Source organism: Pan troglodytes, chromosome 23, assembly GCF_028858775.2.
Source record: "Pan troglodytes isolate AG18354 chromosome 23, NHGRI_mPanTro3-v2.0_pri, whole genome shotgun sequence".
Taxonomy (NCBI): domain Eukaryota; kingdom Metazoa; phylum Chordata; class Mammalia; order Primates; family Hominidae; genus Pan; species Pan troglodytes.
Genome location: NC_086016.1, coordinates 22,529,582 through 22,545,865, shown reverse-complemented (window position 1 = coordinate 22,545,865; position 16,284 = coordinate 22,529,582). Strand labels below are relative to the sequence as shown.

Sequence of the window (16,284 nt, the reverse complement as noted above, 5' to 3'; positions counted from 1 at the left end):
GACTGTAATCCCAGCACTCTGGGAGGCTGAAGCAGGTGGATTGCTTGAGCCCAGGAGTTCGAGACCAGCCTGGGAAACATGGCAAAACCCCATCTCTACAAAAAACACAAAAATTAGCAGGGCATGGTGGTGAGCACCTGTAGTACCAGCTACTTGGGAGGCTGAGGTGGGAAGATTGCTTGAGCCCACAGGAGGTCGAGACTGCAGTTAGCCGAGATTGTACCACTGCACTCTACCCTGGGCAATAGGGCGAGACCCTGTCTCGAAAAAAAGATGGCACAGAGTGTGATTGCACAGAGATTCCAAATGTCTCGCCGGCCATGGAAGTCAGAAGAGTGGTGCACAGTTTGCCCTGGCTGGGTGCAGATCTGGGGAGTATCAACAGTTCTCTGGTGGCACACTCAAGATTGGAAGTATGCGTGTCGTTCACTGTGATAGGGATTATACCTCAATTTAAACACCCCATGAAATAAGCAAGAGCTCTGAGCCTGTGCCTCAGGACCCTGCCCTGTTCTTTGGTTGGCCTGAATGCCTACTACAGAGCACTTGGCAGGGACTTCTCCCTCACACAAATCAAAGCAGACTGACAGCACTTGCAGGACGTATGGTGACCCACCGAGGCTTCTGAGGACGAACCCTGAGTTCTACTTCACAACAGGGGCTCCGTCTCACACATAGCAGACTCATCACTTCCTCAAAGGTCATGTCTGATGAGGAGGACTGAAAGGAAGCTTGGAAAGAGCAAAGAACAGAAGAGAAGGGCAGCGGGGACGTGGGATGAGTCACTTCTTAACCTACAAGCACTGCTTTCACCCAGCCCCCAGAGCCCACCAACATAAGAAGAAGCAAGGGGTACGTAGGCTGGGAAGAACAGAAGTTCCAGGGGTGGGGGCCTTGCTGGTCCCCTGCCTTTGGCCCAGATGTCCCTCATTCCCCTTCAGCCCTCCAGCTCACACTTCACTCTTGTGTGAGCCCCTATCTCTCCCCTAGATTCATAGGCAGAGCTCAGAGAAGCTGCTGGGGCCAAGGATTAAAAGTGAACAAATCCTGCCAAAGAGAAGGGCTAGTTAAAAAAAAATTAAAATTAAAAAGACAGAAACAAATAAAACGAAACGAAGCCCAGAAGGAGGAGGCCCCCAGGGAGGATGGGAAGATGGTAAAAGTGAGAATGAGCTGGTGAATCCCAGGGAAGAGGATGCCTGAGTGCTTTTACTGTCCTTGCAACTCTCTGTACATTTGAAATATTCTCAAAATAAAAACCTCAGGCCGGATGCAATGGCTCACGCCTGTAATCCCAGCACTGTGGGAGGATGCGGCAGGCAGATCACCTGAGGTCAGAAGTTTGAGACCAGCTTGGCCAATATGGTGAAGCCCCATCTCTAATAAAAATACAAAAATTAGCCAGGTGTGGTGGTACAGGCCTGTAATCCCCGCCACTCAGGAGGCTGAGGCACAAGAATCACTTGAACTCGGAAGGCGGAGGTTGCAGTGAGCCAAGGTCAGGCCAGTGAGCCGAGGTCAGGCCACTGCACTCCAGCCTGGGCAACAGAGCAAGACTGTCTCAAGAAAAAAAAAAAAAAAACCACCCTCAAAATAAGGAGACATGGGGCTTGGAAAGAAGGTAAAGCATCTTCTCCAAGGACTCACTGCCCTAAATAACAGAGTTATTGCACCTCAAGCCCTTAACCCAATCACGGGGCCTCTATTAACAGCCCTGCACCTAGACTAGAAAGAGAGTCATTACTAAAGTTGAGGCAAACATCTCCATTATGGGGTGATGGTTTAGAGGTAATTATGCCTTGGCTGCTATTCTATTCCCCTCTGTTCTCTAGCCTGTACTCCCCTTTGTCTTTAAATAAATGTCTCAGGGCCAGGCACAGTGGCTCACACCTGTAATCCCAGCACTTTGGGAGGCGGAGGCAGCAGATCGCTTGAGCCCAGGAGTTGGAGACCAGCCTGGACAACATGGCAAAACCCTGACTCTACAAAAAATTACACAAATTAGCCGGGCATGGAGGCACACACCTGTGGTCCCAGCTACTTGGGAGGCTGACGTGGGAGGATCGCTTGAGCCCAGGAGGTGGAGGTTGCAGTGAGCCACAATCATACCACTGCACTTCAGCCTGAGTGACAGAGTGAGACCCTGCCAAATAAACAAACAAATAAATAAATGAATGTCTCAAAAAGCAAATCAACCATCACAAGCTGTGAGGGAAAAAAGTTCAAAATGAGAAGTTCAGAACGGTTTAGGCAGCACTGATGGACAAAACCATGGCAGGCTTTAATTAAAGCCAGCACTGCTTTCCACAACCCTACATATAATTATTATGTACCTCATCTAGGCCAAGATATTGTGCTAAGAACTATAAGAGACATAGAGCTATGAGTCCAGGTCCCACACTCAAGGAATTTCCAATGCTGTTGGCAAGGCAAAAAACAGTTAATCTGTTCAGTTCATGTCAGGATGCACTCAATGAGGGCTCTGGAGCCACCAAAGGCTGAGCTAACCATAAGGGGTCATCTGGAGGGGATGAAGCCAAGGTCAAAGCTTCACCAGGGAAGAGGGTCACAGAGACAGAGGAAGAGCCAGCCACTACAGCATCCGGAAAGGGCATGGTGTGGCACAAAGCTCTCGTGCCAACATGAAGAAAGGTAACTTGGAAGGACAGTATCAAACTGAAAGGGAAAGGGCCTCAAGCTCCCTTGCAGGGATGGAAAGGATGGAATCATCCTGGGAAGGCTGGTCTGGCATTGAGGGCCCAGGTGAGAGAAGTCACCAGGCACGCAAGCCTGGGCGACAGGGCGAGACACCATCTCAAACAAAGAAAAAATTAAAATCATTCATACCAGTTAAAGACATCTGTTTAATAAAACTCAGCCTGTACCACGCATCCTGCTTGGTAACAAGCGCTTGTCGATGTTGACGCATTATGGCAGTCCCTCACGTCAATGTCAACAGCAGCACAGAGCCCATCACCTGCAGCTACAACTCTAACCAAGCTCCCACTGTTGGTCTGTTTCACAAATCCCACTCCTGAGACAATGATGTGGCAATGAGCACCCTCATCACCATCAGGCTTTGAATACTTTCCTGATTGCGCCCTTGGAGGAAATCGACATTTTTAAGGTACTGGGATAAACAGTATTGCCAAAAGGCCTTCCAGAAAAAAAATGGATCTAATTTAAGTGCCCCCAGCTGAGCTGACTGGTTGCATCTTCCTGTGGTGTTTCTGCCATCTCTACCTGAGGTGAATGTCCCCTCAGGACAGCCCCCATCACCATAGCAGCTGAAATGGGCCTGCAGCAGTACTCAGGAAACTGGCACTGGACAGATCTAGGAATCCCCCTGCTACAGCAGTCCTGAGAGGCAGGAAATGATTGATTCAAGCTCCTGCCCTGACGAGTTCAGACTAGGAGGAGATAAGCCTTCAAACAAACCAAGTGCAACCTGGAAACTCCTCACCAAGCCTGTGAAAAGAGCAGCGGGGTGGGGGCAGTGAAAAGAGCAGGGTGGTGGGGGCAGCAGAAGGCCCAGTCTCCTTGGAGAACGGCTGCACCGCTCAGCCACGAAAAGGAAGGATCTTTTAGGTAGGCAAACAAACTGGACACAGAGCAGGGAGTAAGAACTGAGATTGTCTGAGGATCCACTGCCAGCTTGGTATGATGGAGCACAGGTCAAGGAACTGGCAGGCAGGTGCAAACACTGCACGAAGGATCAAGACTAAGAACAGAATCCACAGACAGTGGGCAGCCACTAAAACAGTCTGGGCATCAAAATAACTGGGGACGGCCAGGCGTAGTGGCTCATGCCTGTAATCCAACACTTTGGGAGGCAAAGGCAGGAGGATCACTTGAGGCCAAGAGTTCAAGACCAGCCTGGGCAACAAACCAAGACCTGGTCTCTACCAAAAAAAAAAAATAAGAAGAAAATTAGCCAGCATGGTGGCGCCTACCCTTATCCCAGCTACTTGGGAAGCTAAGGCAGGAAGATCACTTAAGCCCAGGAGTTGGCTGCAGTGAGCTATGATCGTACTGCTGCACTCCAGCCTGGGCAACATAACAAGACCCTTTCTCAAAAAATAGTAATAATAATTGTGTGGAGGTCAAGTACATGAGACAAGAGTTGATAATCACTGAAGCAGAGTGGTGCGTATATGGACATAGGGGTCTTTCTTCTATTTGGTTTTATGATTTAAATTTTTCATTTTGAATTTTTAAAAATTCATTAAAATTCCTTAAAATGTTTGCCCTCCAGATATTTAACAGAAATTACTGTCCCAAGGAATGCTTTAAAGGAGGCTAGTACCCCACAGCCCTGCCATGATAGTGGCAGGGAGATAATCACGTGGTCATGGTCCTTCCTACCTCGGGATGCCCAGCATGGGTCCTTGACTGGCCACAGCCACAGCATCACAAACACCAGTAATAGCTGGAAGACCTCTGGTCAGGGTGGATGTCAGGGCCTGCAACTGTGGTAGGCATGTGGGGTCACTTACAAAAGGGACCTGGTAGGGCTGGGGGTTAAGGTCTGGGGGGTACTGGTTGGCAGAGGCCAAAGCTCAAAAGGGGCTTGCTGGCTGGCTCTTCCTCTGCTGTTAGGGTCCAAAAAACAAAAACAAATAAAAGGGGTTTGTCTGTCTTGTCCTGCTGTGGTTCAGCAACCATTCGTTTATTTACTTATTTATTATTATTATTATTATTTATTGAGACGGAGTTTCGCTCTTGTTGCCCAGGCTGGAGTGCAATGGCGTGATCTCGGCTCACTGCAACCTCCGCCTCCCAGGTTCAAGCAATTCTCCTGCCTCAGCCTCCTGAGTAGCTGGGATTACAGGCATGTACCACCATGCCCAGCTAATTTTGTATTTTTAGTAGAGACAGGGTTTCTCCATGTTGAGGCTGGTCTAGAACTCCTGACCTCAGGTGATCCGCCCGCCTCAGCCTCCCAAAGTGCTGGGATTACAGGCGTGAGCCACCGCGCCCAACCTACTTATTTATTTTTAATTTTTTTTTGTTTGTTTGTTTTGAGACAGAGTCTTGCTCTGTCACCGGCTAGAGTGAAGTGGCGTGATCTTGATTCACTGCAACCTGCGCCTCTAAGGTTCAAGCGATTCTCCTACCTCAGCCTCCCAAGTAGCTGGGACTACAGGTGTGCACCACTATGCCTGGCTAATTTTTGTATTTTTAGTAGAGACGAGGTTTTATTATCTTGGCCAGGTGGGTCTATATTTTTTTTTTTTTTTTGAGACTGAGTCTCACTCTGTCGCCAGGCTGGAGTGCAGTGGCGCGACCTTGGCTCATTGCAACCTCTGCCTCCCGGGTTTAAGCAATTCTCCTGCCTCAGCCTCCCCACCGGGACTACAGGTGCCCGCCACCACGCCCAGCTAATTTTTGTATTTTTAGTAGAAATGGGGTTTCACCATGTTGCCCAGACTGGTCTCAAACTCCTGACCTCAAGCAATCCACCCACCTTAGCCTCCCAAAGTGCTAGGATTATAGGCGTGAGCCACTGCGCCCAGCCTTCGTAAACTTTATTATGAGATTTTTTGGCAATTTTTTTTTTTTAGCTCGTCAGCTATCATTAGTGTTAGTGTATCTTATGTGTGGCCCAAAACAATTCTTCTTCCTACATGGCCCAGGGAAGCCAAAAGACTGGACACCCCTGATTTACAACATGTAGAGTAACTCTAAGCAGCAGTGGCCTCTCCTCTAGGTCTCATTTTCCTCATGTTATAAATGTGAGTAACATGTACATCTACTGACAAAGCAAGCATGAAGAGGGGATGAGTCAACATCTGTCAACTCCTGCAACAGGGCTTGGCATAGCATGCCTGCCGCATGTCAGCTGCTGTTGAGAAAGCCCTGAACTCCTGAGCAGATGACTGAGGGCTCAAGTCCCCTCAGGTCACTGTCACGACTGGCCTAGAGGCTCAACAACCACTTCCTATTTGCCCATCAGGAGCAGCCCTATGGGGCACTGGGGCTATGAAAGTGAAGAGAGGGACAGACAGGGCCCCTAGCCTCAAGGAATGGACATTCTAGCAATAGGTTATACACAGACACCTGTAAGCCAGTGCAGCCACTTATGTGACAACCAGGCTATGAAGCTGGAAAACAAGGGCTGGAGCTGCACCAGAAGGGCACAGAGCTGTAAGTGGGAAAAGCCACAGAAAAAGCTCCGCCAAGGCTGACTCACTGGCTTCTGCCTATGGCAAGGACCATGACCCACAGGCAGAATCTGGGCTTGCAAGTTTAAGGGCACTCCCTATCCTTCTGAAGACCTCCCCAGACCCTTGGAAGTTGCTGTTCAGTTGTATGTTTTGTTCCTTGTGTTGTCTTACTTGGAGCTCACGTCTCTCTGGAGGCTTCACTAGAAGAGGTGGCTGACCTGGCAGTTCCAGCTCCATTCCATGCTCCCCCTAAGCCCCTTCTGGCACTTCATCAGATACTGGACTGTCCTTCCCCAGCTGTGTCACCTCCTCTCTGTATTGTTTTGCCCAATGGACATCTATTTATTTCATCTTTATATGTGCAATCTGCTGTACAGAGGGGTGGGAGGGATAAAAGTCTCAAGAATAGGATCACAGAAAAACCAAAAAGAATTGAAAGAAAATAGCTAATAAGGTCCTTTTGTTCATTCACAGCTTAAATATTTTCTACAAACCTGTATGACAGGTGCAGCACTAGTCATTGCAGATGCACTCTTGTTCTCTGAGAGCCTATAGCCCAGAGACAGGCTCAACATTAACCCAGCAATCCCATGAGGAAGGTCCAAGCCCCAAAAAGGCCAGTTAAATTGGTTCTAAGGGTGGCTTATCCTGCAGTTTCTGCAGGGAGAGTAGATGTTCAATAAAGAGTCAACAGAGGCAAGCACGGTGGCTCACACATGTAATCCTAGCCCTTTGGGAGGCTGAGGCAGGTGGATCACTTGAGCCCAGGAGATCAAGACCAGCCTGGGAGACATGGTGAAACCCTGTCTCTTACACAAAATACAAAAATTAGCTGGGCCTGGTGGCATGTGTCTGTAGTACCAGCTACTTGGGAATGCTGAGGTGGGAGGATCGCTTAAGCCCGGGAGCCAGAGGTTGCAGTGGGCCAAGATCATGCCACTGCACTCCAACCTGGGGGAGAGAGCAAGATTCTGTCTCAAAAAAGAAAATGCCAACATGAAGCTACTAACAATTTCCCAACTACCTCCCCACAGGCTCCAATAAGGGTCATCAATTTCCCTAACCAGGCTTGGGGTATCGGGGTATCACCCTCATTCTCCAAGACTATAGAATCTCCTACTCCTGCAAGGGCACAGGAGGTGGTGGCAGGGAGCTCACCACTGAGTCCCAAGACCTCTGCAAAGGCTTGTACAGAGGTCTCTTCATTTTTCCCTTCTACCACACCTGTAAAACAGATTGGCTTTCTACCATTTCATTGATGAGGGACACGATTAAGAAAGGCTAGGCCAGGTGCAGTGGCTCACGCCTGTAATCCCAACACTTTGGGAGGCCGAGGCAGGTGGGTCATGAGGTTGGGAGTTCAAGACCAGCCTGACCAAGATGGTGAAACGCCGTCTCTACTAAAAATACAAAAATTAGCCAGGTGTGGTGGCGGGTGCCTGTAATCCCAGCTACTCTGGAGGCTGAGGCAGAGAACTGCTTGAACCCGGGAGGCGGAGGTTGCAGTGAGCTGAGATCGCACCAATGCACTCCAGCCTGGGCCACAGGGCGAGACTCCGTCTCAAAAAAAAAAAAAAAAAAGAAAGGCTAACAAGTGTAACAAGTGGAGAAAGCAGGGGCTCCAGAGCTTCACAATGTACACTGGTTCAGGTAAAGAATACCACTGCACTGGAGAATCACTTGAGTCCAGGAGTTTGAGGCTGCAGTGAGCTATGATCATACCACCTGCACTCCAGCCCAAGTGACAAAGCAAGACCCTATCTCTTAAAAAAATAAAAAAATAAAGAATACCACTGTAATACAAGAAGTGACCTGGCCGGGCGCGGTGGCTCATGTCTGTAATCTCAGCACTTTGGGAGGCCGAGGCGGGTGGATCACGAGGTCAGGAGTTCGAGACCAGCCTGACCAACATGGTGAAACCCCGTCTCTACTAAAAATACAAAAATTAGCTGGGCCTGGTGGCGCATGCCTGTAACCCCAGCTACTCGGGAGGCTGAGGCAGGAGAATCGCTTGAACCCGGGAGGCAGAGGTTGAAGGAACCGAGATCACATCATTGCACTCCAGCCTGGGCAACAGAGTGAGACTCCATCTCAAAAAAAAAAAAAAAAAATTAGCTGGGCGTGGTGGCGGGCGCCTGTAGTCCCAGCTACTCAGGAGGCTGAGGCAGGAGAATGGCGTGAACCTGGGAGGCGGAGCTTGCAGTGAGCTGAGATTGTGACACTGCACTCCAGCCTGGGCAACAGAGCGAGAGACTCCACCTCAAAAAAAAAAAAATTAAAAAAAAAAGAGGTGACTCACACAGCCCCCAAGAAAATACTATTCCACTCCTCAACAAGTGTTTTGTATACCAGGTACCAAGCTTCATAGGTATGAGGTCCTATGGGAAACTAAAAAGGGCTGAGATAAAACATATCAGAGGCGGTGACCAACTTTAGATCAAGCAGGGAAGGATCCTCTGAGTATCTCATACTGAGCAGACACCTAAAAGAAGGAGCTAGTCATGAATACAGTGGTGGGGAGGTGTCTACTCATTTTTCAATACCTTAAACACTTGATAATAAATTGGTTAAAAAGAAAGAGCTCAGGGGCCAGGCATAGTGGCTCACATCTGTAATCCCAGTGCTTTGGAAGGCTAGTAGGATCATCTGAACCCAGGAGTTCAAGACCAGTCTGGGCAACATGGTGACCTCATCTCTACAAAAAATATAAAAATCAGTCAGGCGTGGTGGTGTGTGCCTGTAGTCCCAGCTACTCAGAAGGCTACAGTGGGAGGATCGTTTGACCCTGGGAGGTCAAGGCTGCAGTGAGCTATCATTGTACCACTGCACTCTAACCTGGGCCACAGAGCAAGATCTTGTCTCAAAGAAAAAAAAAAAAAAAAAAGCTTAGAATGTTCAAGAAGCTGAAAGACCAGAGAGGTCAGAACAGGGTGGGGGTAGGAGAAGAGATGACTATACCAGGTCAGGGTGAGGGGCTGGGAGGGTGGGACATCTGGAGTTTTATTCTAATGCTAAGAAAAGTCACTGATTGTTCTGCAGCAGGGCAGTGGCTACACTTTAGGCCTCACCCTCACTTGTGCTGTTGGGGGAAGAAGGATGGGACTGGGAAGAGAGCAGGAGACCACAGCCCAGAATGGGCCCAGATGAGGTGGAGGCAGTGGAGGGCTAAGAGGCTGAACTGGAGAGTCCCTGCAATGGCTGTCTAGTCATAGCCAGCCTCAACTCAAAATCCCTTTTTCTCAGTGGGAGCCAGGAGACTAGACTATATACCAGCTCATGCTCTGGGGCATTGTTCCCTAGGCTCTTGGTAGAGACAGATAAGTAACCATCAGATGTTTTCTCCTCTGTCAAAACTCAGAATGCTTTTTTTTTTCTTTTTTTGAGAAGGGTCTTGCTCTGTGGCCCAGGTTGGAGTGCAGTGGTGTGAACGTAGCTCACTGCAGCCTCGACCTCCCAGGCTCAAGCGATCCCCCCACCTCAGCCTCCAGAGTAGCTGGGACTACGGGTGCACGCCACCACACCCAGCTGATTGTTGTATTTGTTTATGTTACCTAGGCTGGTCTCAAACTCCTGGACTCAAGTAGTCCCAGATCTCAGCCTCCCAGGGTGCTGGGATTACAGGTGTGCGTCACGGTGCCACAAGCAAGACACTTTCTCTATCCCTTCATCAACTATAAATTACTTGGGTATAAAGCATTTCCCAAAATGGCCAAATTTAAACAACAGTGTAAAAACATGGGAGGAAGTTAAGAGTTAAAGGTATGTCTAGAATTCTAATGCAAATCTTTTTTTAACCCTATGAGCACAATAAATCAAGGCACCAAGAATCACGACTTTCAACGTGAACCCTAGAGAGAAAGTGAACCCTAGAGAGAAAACAGACAAATTTGAGAACTGAGAACACCCACATCACCTAGGGAAGGCAACCTCTGAAACTGCTCCTCCCGGCTGTGGTAGGAGAATGCCCATCTCGTGCCTAATCCCTAGAACTTGTGAATACGCTACATTACATGGCAAAAGGAATTCTGCAGATGTAATTAAAATTACAAACTTTAAAACAAAGAGATTATCCTGGCTTCTCTGAGTGCACTAAATCTAATCTGAGCCCTGAAAAGCAGGATATTTTCTCTAGCTGAAATCAGAGAGATGTGGCAGAAGAACTGGCCCTCGCTGGAGGGAGACACATAAAAAGCATGAGAAGGAATTCGGGCAGCTTCTGGGAACAAAGACTGACTCCTGGCTAACAGCCACTAAGGAAAGAGGGCACCTCAGTCCTACAAGCTCAAGGAACTGAATATGGCCAACAGCATAAATGGGCTTGCAAGCAAGTTCCACCCCAAGGCATTCAGTAAGAAATGCACCCTGCCAACGTCTTGATTTCAGCCTTGATAGGCCTTGATAGCAGGAGACCTAGTGGAACCTACTTGGACCTCTGACCTACAGAAACTACCAGATGATAAATGTGTGTTTTTTGTTTGTTTGTTTTTGAGATGGAGTCTCGCTCTGTCACTAGGCGGGATAGCAGTGGCACGATCTCGGCTCACTGCAACCTCCGCCTCCCGGGTTCAAGCAATTCTCCTGCCTCAGACTCTTGAGTAGCTGGGACTACAGGTGTGCGCCATCACACCCAGCTAATTTTTGGATTTTTAGTACAGATAGGGTTTCACCGTGTTGGCCAGGATGGGTCTCAGTCTCTTGACCTCGTGATCTGCCTGCCTCAGTCTCCCAAAGTGCTGGGATTACAGGCGTGAGCCAACACGCCTGGCCAAAGGTGTGTTGTTTTAAGATGCTAAACTTGTGGTAATTTGTTAGAGCAGCAACAGAAAAATACACAAACAGCAATATCGAAAAAAATAAAGAACTCAATTCTCCCGGAAGCAAAATAAAGCTGAGTTATGAAGTATCCAGTCACTCAACACCCATAAACTCTTCAATCACCCTCCCAGCCCTCTAACACTTCCCCTACCCCCATTTTCTTTGATGACAACTCACCCTTCCAGTTCTTAATTCTGGGCTTTCCCAGAGAAGAACACTTGCCCTGGGGACTTTTCTTGCAGGAACCCTGAAGTGGGATATCTCTCAAGTTTTCACCTACAGATAACTATATTGTATCAGTAAAACACTGTTCACTGATTGTGCAATATCCCCAGAAATATCCCAAGGCTATTCTTCCCAAAGCCCATAGCTACTAACTCTACAGTCCCTACTCTTTCCACTGTATTGAAAGGTTTCCCAGCATTCAGCCCGGCTTCCTTCCTTCCACAATGCTTCACCCCACACCCCACCCCCCTCCATCCAGTTAGTCATCAAGAATTGTCTACATTCCCCCTCCTCTGGAATCTGTCTTCCTCTTTCAGTTTCTACCACTGTCTAATGCAGGCCTTTATAATCTCCCGCCCGTGGGAGAATGCCACAATCATTTTACGGAGCAATGTGGCAGGCAGTGAGCTAGCAGTGAGAATATAAGGATGAAAAAGGACAGGTTCCCTACTCCCTCCAAATGTTCAAACTCTCTTAATAGCTTAACTGGTCTCTCTTCTCTGCCCTGCATCCATCTCCAGGGACAGGGACTCTAGGGATATTCCCAACACTGGCATTTCATTACTCCAAAGAATGCCACATGCCAAACACAGGCTCAATTCCTTGGCACAACACCCCCACTAAAGTGCTAGTACCTGCTCACCCTCATTCCGTCATCTCCTGGGCTCTCTTACTCCTCGAGCCCCAGAACTCTCAGCCTACAAGGTCCTCCCTCCACGCAGTAAATGCTCATGTTTCCTAACTCCTCAGCTTGGAATGGTGGCTATTCACACTCCTACTTGTCTTTCTAGGACTCAATTTATTCGTCACCTACTCACTAGACTGCCCCTGGTCTGCTCAAGTTAACCGCCGCTTCGCAAGAAACCCCTGCAGTATACACATTACAGACTGACAAGACTGCGCTGTGACGGTTCCTTTACCGACAATGCCATCCCTCAGGAAAGGGGCTATGTCTCAGGCAAATCTGTGGCGAGCACAACACGCCAATAAGCTCAGTTAAAAACTGTCAGGCCTCTGAGCCCAGGCCAGGCCATCGCATCCCCTGTGACTTGCACGTATACATCCAGATGGCCTGAAGTAACTGAAGATCCACAAAAGAAGTAAAAACAGCCTTAACTGATGACATTCCACCATTGTGATTTGCTCCTGCCCCACCCTAACTGATCAATGTACTTTGTAATCTCCCCCACCCTTAAGAAGGTTCTTTGTAATTCTCCCCACCCTTGAGAATGTACTTTGTGAGATCCACCCCTGCCCACCAGAGAACAACCCCCTTTGACTAATTTTCCATTACCTTCCCAAATCCTATAAAACGACCCCACCCCTATCTCCCTTCGCTGACTCTTTTCGGACTCAGCCCACCTGCACCCAGGTGAAATAAACAGCTTTATTGCTCACACAAAGCCTGTTTGGTGGTCTCTTCACACGGACGCGCATGAAAAAAACTGCTAACAGAAACAAGCAGTCGGTGATGAGGGGCTAGAGTTCCTCTGAGCGGGGCCACTGACCCCAGCTCTTCACGCTCTCCTCCAGAAACGACGATCGCTTCCTGACAGCGGCTTCCTGCCATCCTTCGGCAAAGTCCACATTCCTTCGGGGGGTCACCCTCAGATCCTCCGTCCCACCGCCCACACCCCAAACAACTACCTTCCCAATCTCATCTTACATCCACCCTCCTCCCATCACTTTCTTTCACCGTTGATGCGCTTTTCTGGAAGAGAAACCATAAAGCACCCAGCCCTGCTAAACCCACTACAGCCGGCTGCCTCTCTCCCTTTCCCTATTCAGTGTGGTTCAAAAAGCGGGGGAAAGTCTGCACCCAAAGCACACAAATGACGAATGAGAAAGCTCAAGACGATGATTCATAAGCCAGGGCTCGGTGGTTTGCAGAGCTCGGCCCCAGGAAAGCAAACGAGCAGTCCATGTCGGGAACGGAGGGGACAGACAGGGGGGGCCCGAGCCCTGGGACCCAGACAAGTCCCCGGCGCCTTCTGTCTCCCGGCGCCGTAGGTTTCTCACGGGTCCGGCCCTGGCCTCGCCCGCCACGCTAGGGAGGAAGGTCCCACAATCCGGCCCCCTGCCCCGACCACTACTCACATTTGACTGACCAGCTTCTGCCGGAAGGCGGTGCTCCGCCAGTCGGTCTCTTGCCCCGAAACGTCCATGCCTGTTCCCCAGCTCCCGCCGCCCGTATCCCGCTTGGCCGCCACCGCCGCCGCCTCAGTCACAGAGCCAGGCCCAAACCCGGAAGCCGTCCGCAGTGCCTCGGCCGAGCCGGAAGTGAAGGAGGGCTTGTGGGAAATGGAGTCTCGCGCACAGGCCTGTGGGAAATGAAGTTCCCCGCCGGGGACGAAGCGGTCTCGGTTCCGCCCGGCTGGGAGACACACGCCCCTCTTCCAGTGCAGCTGTCGGACACGGCAGGTGCTCCCGCAGCAGACCTGCGCCTGACCGCCTGCATTTTCTGCAACTCTTCAGTGTGCTGGCCTTATCTAGTCCCTGAGATCCAGACCCCTCCGGGATGCCGGGCCAAGCTGCCAGCTATCTATAGTAATGCTAGGGAGAGAGTGTTTATTTATCAAATATGTGTGGGTACCTACTGTGTGCCAGTGCAACGTGATCTGGGATCTGCTTTCATGCAACTGCCTGCTAGCGCCGCATCCAAAGAGCGACCAGATGGACTCTCATCACCGCTTCACTCTTCGATTTTTTGAATCTCACATCTCACCAATGGCTGTATTTGGGGGTTGGGAATGTGAGGCCCCTAAACCACGTTAATTAATTTTTAGACATGGGCTTTCCCTTTTGACCAGCAGCCACGTCCCCTTCATGGAGAACTCAGCCTAGCTAGTTGCTGGAGGCCAGATGTCAAACGAATTTGATAGGTGAAGGTGAGCAAGCTGAAGGTGGGATGAGGGGTTATGGGGGCCTGAGAATGCTTTTAGGAATGTAAAAGTTCTGCCTCCTTGGAACTGTGGGGCCTTTATCTGCTACCCTGGGGAGGGAGGTGATGTGAGGAAAATCTGGAGCCCAAGTGGTCAATAAGCACCAGGTGGACACCAACCAACATGGGCCTCAAGAGACTGTGGACTGGCACCTATTGAAGCCTAAGTGCCAGTCCCCTGCTAGGCACTGTACACCCCTTACAACTCTTGTTACTGTGCCCCAGACAGGAGGTTGAGGGTGGTAGAGAGTGGGTGGGAGACGAGTGAGCACTCTCCCCAAAGAGGCCTCTCTTGCCAACAGAGTTTCAGGTCTTGTGTTGATGTGAGAGCTGTTCATGTTTTCAAACGTTTTCTGCTCTAATACTCCCAAAATCGTTATTGTTTTTTTTTGGGGGGGGGGATAGAATTTAGCCCTTGTTGGCCAGGCTGGAGTGCAGTGGTGCCATCTCGGCTCACTGCAACCTCTGCCTCCTGGGTTCATGCAATTCTCCCACCTCAGCTTCCCCAGTAGCTGGGATTACAAGCGTACCCCACCATGCCTGGCTAATTTTTGTATTTTTAGTAGAGACAGGGTTTCACCACGTTGGCCAGGCTGGTCTCCAACTCCTGACCTCAGGTGATCCACCTACCTCGGCCTCCCAAAGTGCCGGGATTACAGGCATGAGCCACCGTGCCCAGTGGCAAAACTAATTTTTTTTTTTTGAGATGGAGTCTCGCCCTGTTGCCCAGACTGGAGTGCTGTGGTGCCATCTCGGCTCACTGCAACCTCTGCCTCCCGGGTTCAAGTGATTCTCCTGCCTCAGCCTCCCGAGTAGCTGGGATTACAGGTGCCTGCTACCAAGCCCGGCTAATTTTTTGTATCCTTAGTAGAGACAGGGTTTCACCATCTTGGCCAGGCTGAAAACTAATTTTTAAAAACTCTATCTAGAGTGATCATCTTGTCCGGGGTTGCCCAGGACATCCAAGGTTTTAGTGTTTTTTTCCTTGGTTTTTTTGTTTGTTTGTTGTTGTTGTTTGTTTGTTTGTTTTTTGAGATGGAGTCTTGCTCTGTTGCCCAGGCTGGAGTGCAGTGGCACAATCTTGGCTCACTGCAAGCTCCGCCTCCCGGGTTCACGCCATTCTCCTGCCTCAGCCTCCCAAGTAGCTGGGACTACAGGCGCCCGCCACCACACCCGGCTAATTTTTTTGTATTTTTAGTAGAGACAGGGTTTCACCGTGTTAGCCAGGATGGTCTCGATCTCCTGACCTCATGATCCGCCTGCCTCGGCCTCCCAAAGTGCTGAGATTACAGGCGTGAGCCACCGCGCCCGGCCCTTGTTTTTTTTTTTTTTTTTTTTTTGAGACAGAGTCTCACTCTGTCGCCCAAGCTGGAGCAGTGGCGCGATCTCAGCTCACTGCATCCTCCGCCTCTCAGGTTCAAGTGATTCTCCTGCCTCAGCCTCCTGAGTAGCTGGGACTACAAGCACCTGGCACCACATCTGGCTAATTTTTGTATTTTTGGTGGAGACAGGGTTTCACCATGTTGGCCAGGATGTTCTCAATCTCCTGACCTGGTGATCCACCCGCCTTGGCCTCCCAAAGTGTTGGGATTACAGGCGTGAGCCACCACGCCCAGCCTTGTTTTCTTTTTTTTTGAGACAGAGTCTCGCTAGGTCTGCCAGGCTTGAGTGCAGTGGCGTGATCTCCACTTACTGCAGTCCCCGCCATCCCGGGTTCAAGTGATTCTCGTGCCTCAGCCTCCCCAGTAGCTGGGACTACAGTGCGCCACCACGCCCGACTCATTTTTGTATTTTATTTTATTTTTTTTTAGTAAAGATGGGGTTTCACCATGTTGCCCAGGCTGGTCTTGAACTCCTGACAGGTGATCTGCCTGCCTCGGCCTCCCAAAGTGCTGGGATTACAGGTGTAAGCCACCGTGCCCAGCCCAGGTTTAAGTTTTGAAAGTCCTGTGTTCTGGCTGGGCATGGTGGCTCACGCCTGTAATCCCAGCACTTTGGGAGGCTGAGGCAGGTGGATCACCTGAGGTCAGGAGTTCGAGACCAGCTTGGCCAACATAGTGAAACCCCGTCTCTACTAAAAATACAAAAGTAGCCAGGCATGGTGGTGTGTGCCTGTAATCCCAGCTACTCAGGAGG

At 49.9% G+C, this 16,284-nt stretch overlaps 1 protein-coding gene across 31 annotated transcripts in view; it reads right to left on the bottom strand.

Annotated features, from left to right (window-relative positions):
• Positions 1-16,284, bottom strand: part of MED15 (mediator complex subunit 15) — a 92,977-nt gene that overhangs the window by 66,591 nt on the left and 10,102 nt on the right. For 17 of the 31 annotated variants that reach the window (XM_054675386.1, XM_054675385.2, XM_063807545.1 and 14 more), the window contains one exon: positions 13,305-13,528. The exons of 5 other annotated variants lie outside the window; for them this stretch is intronic. In XM_054675386.1, coding sequence (XP_054531361.1) covers positions 13,305-13,372 — 68 coding nt within the window. In that variant the 5' untranslated portion in view covers positions 13,373-13,528. 31 annotated transcript variants of the gene reach the window in all.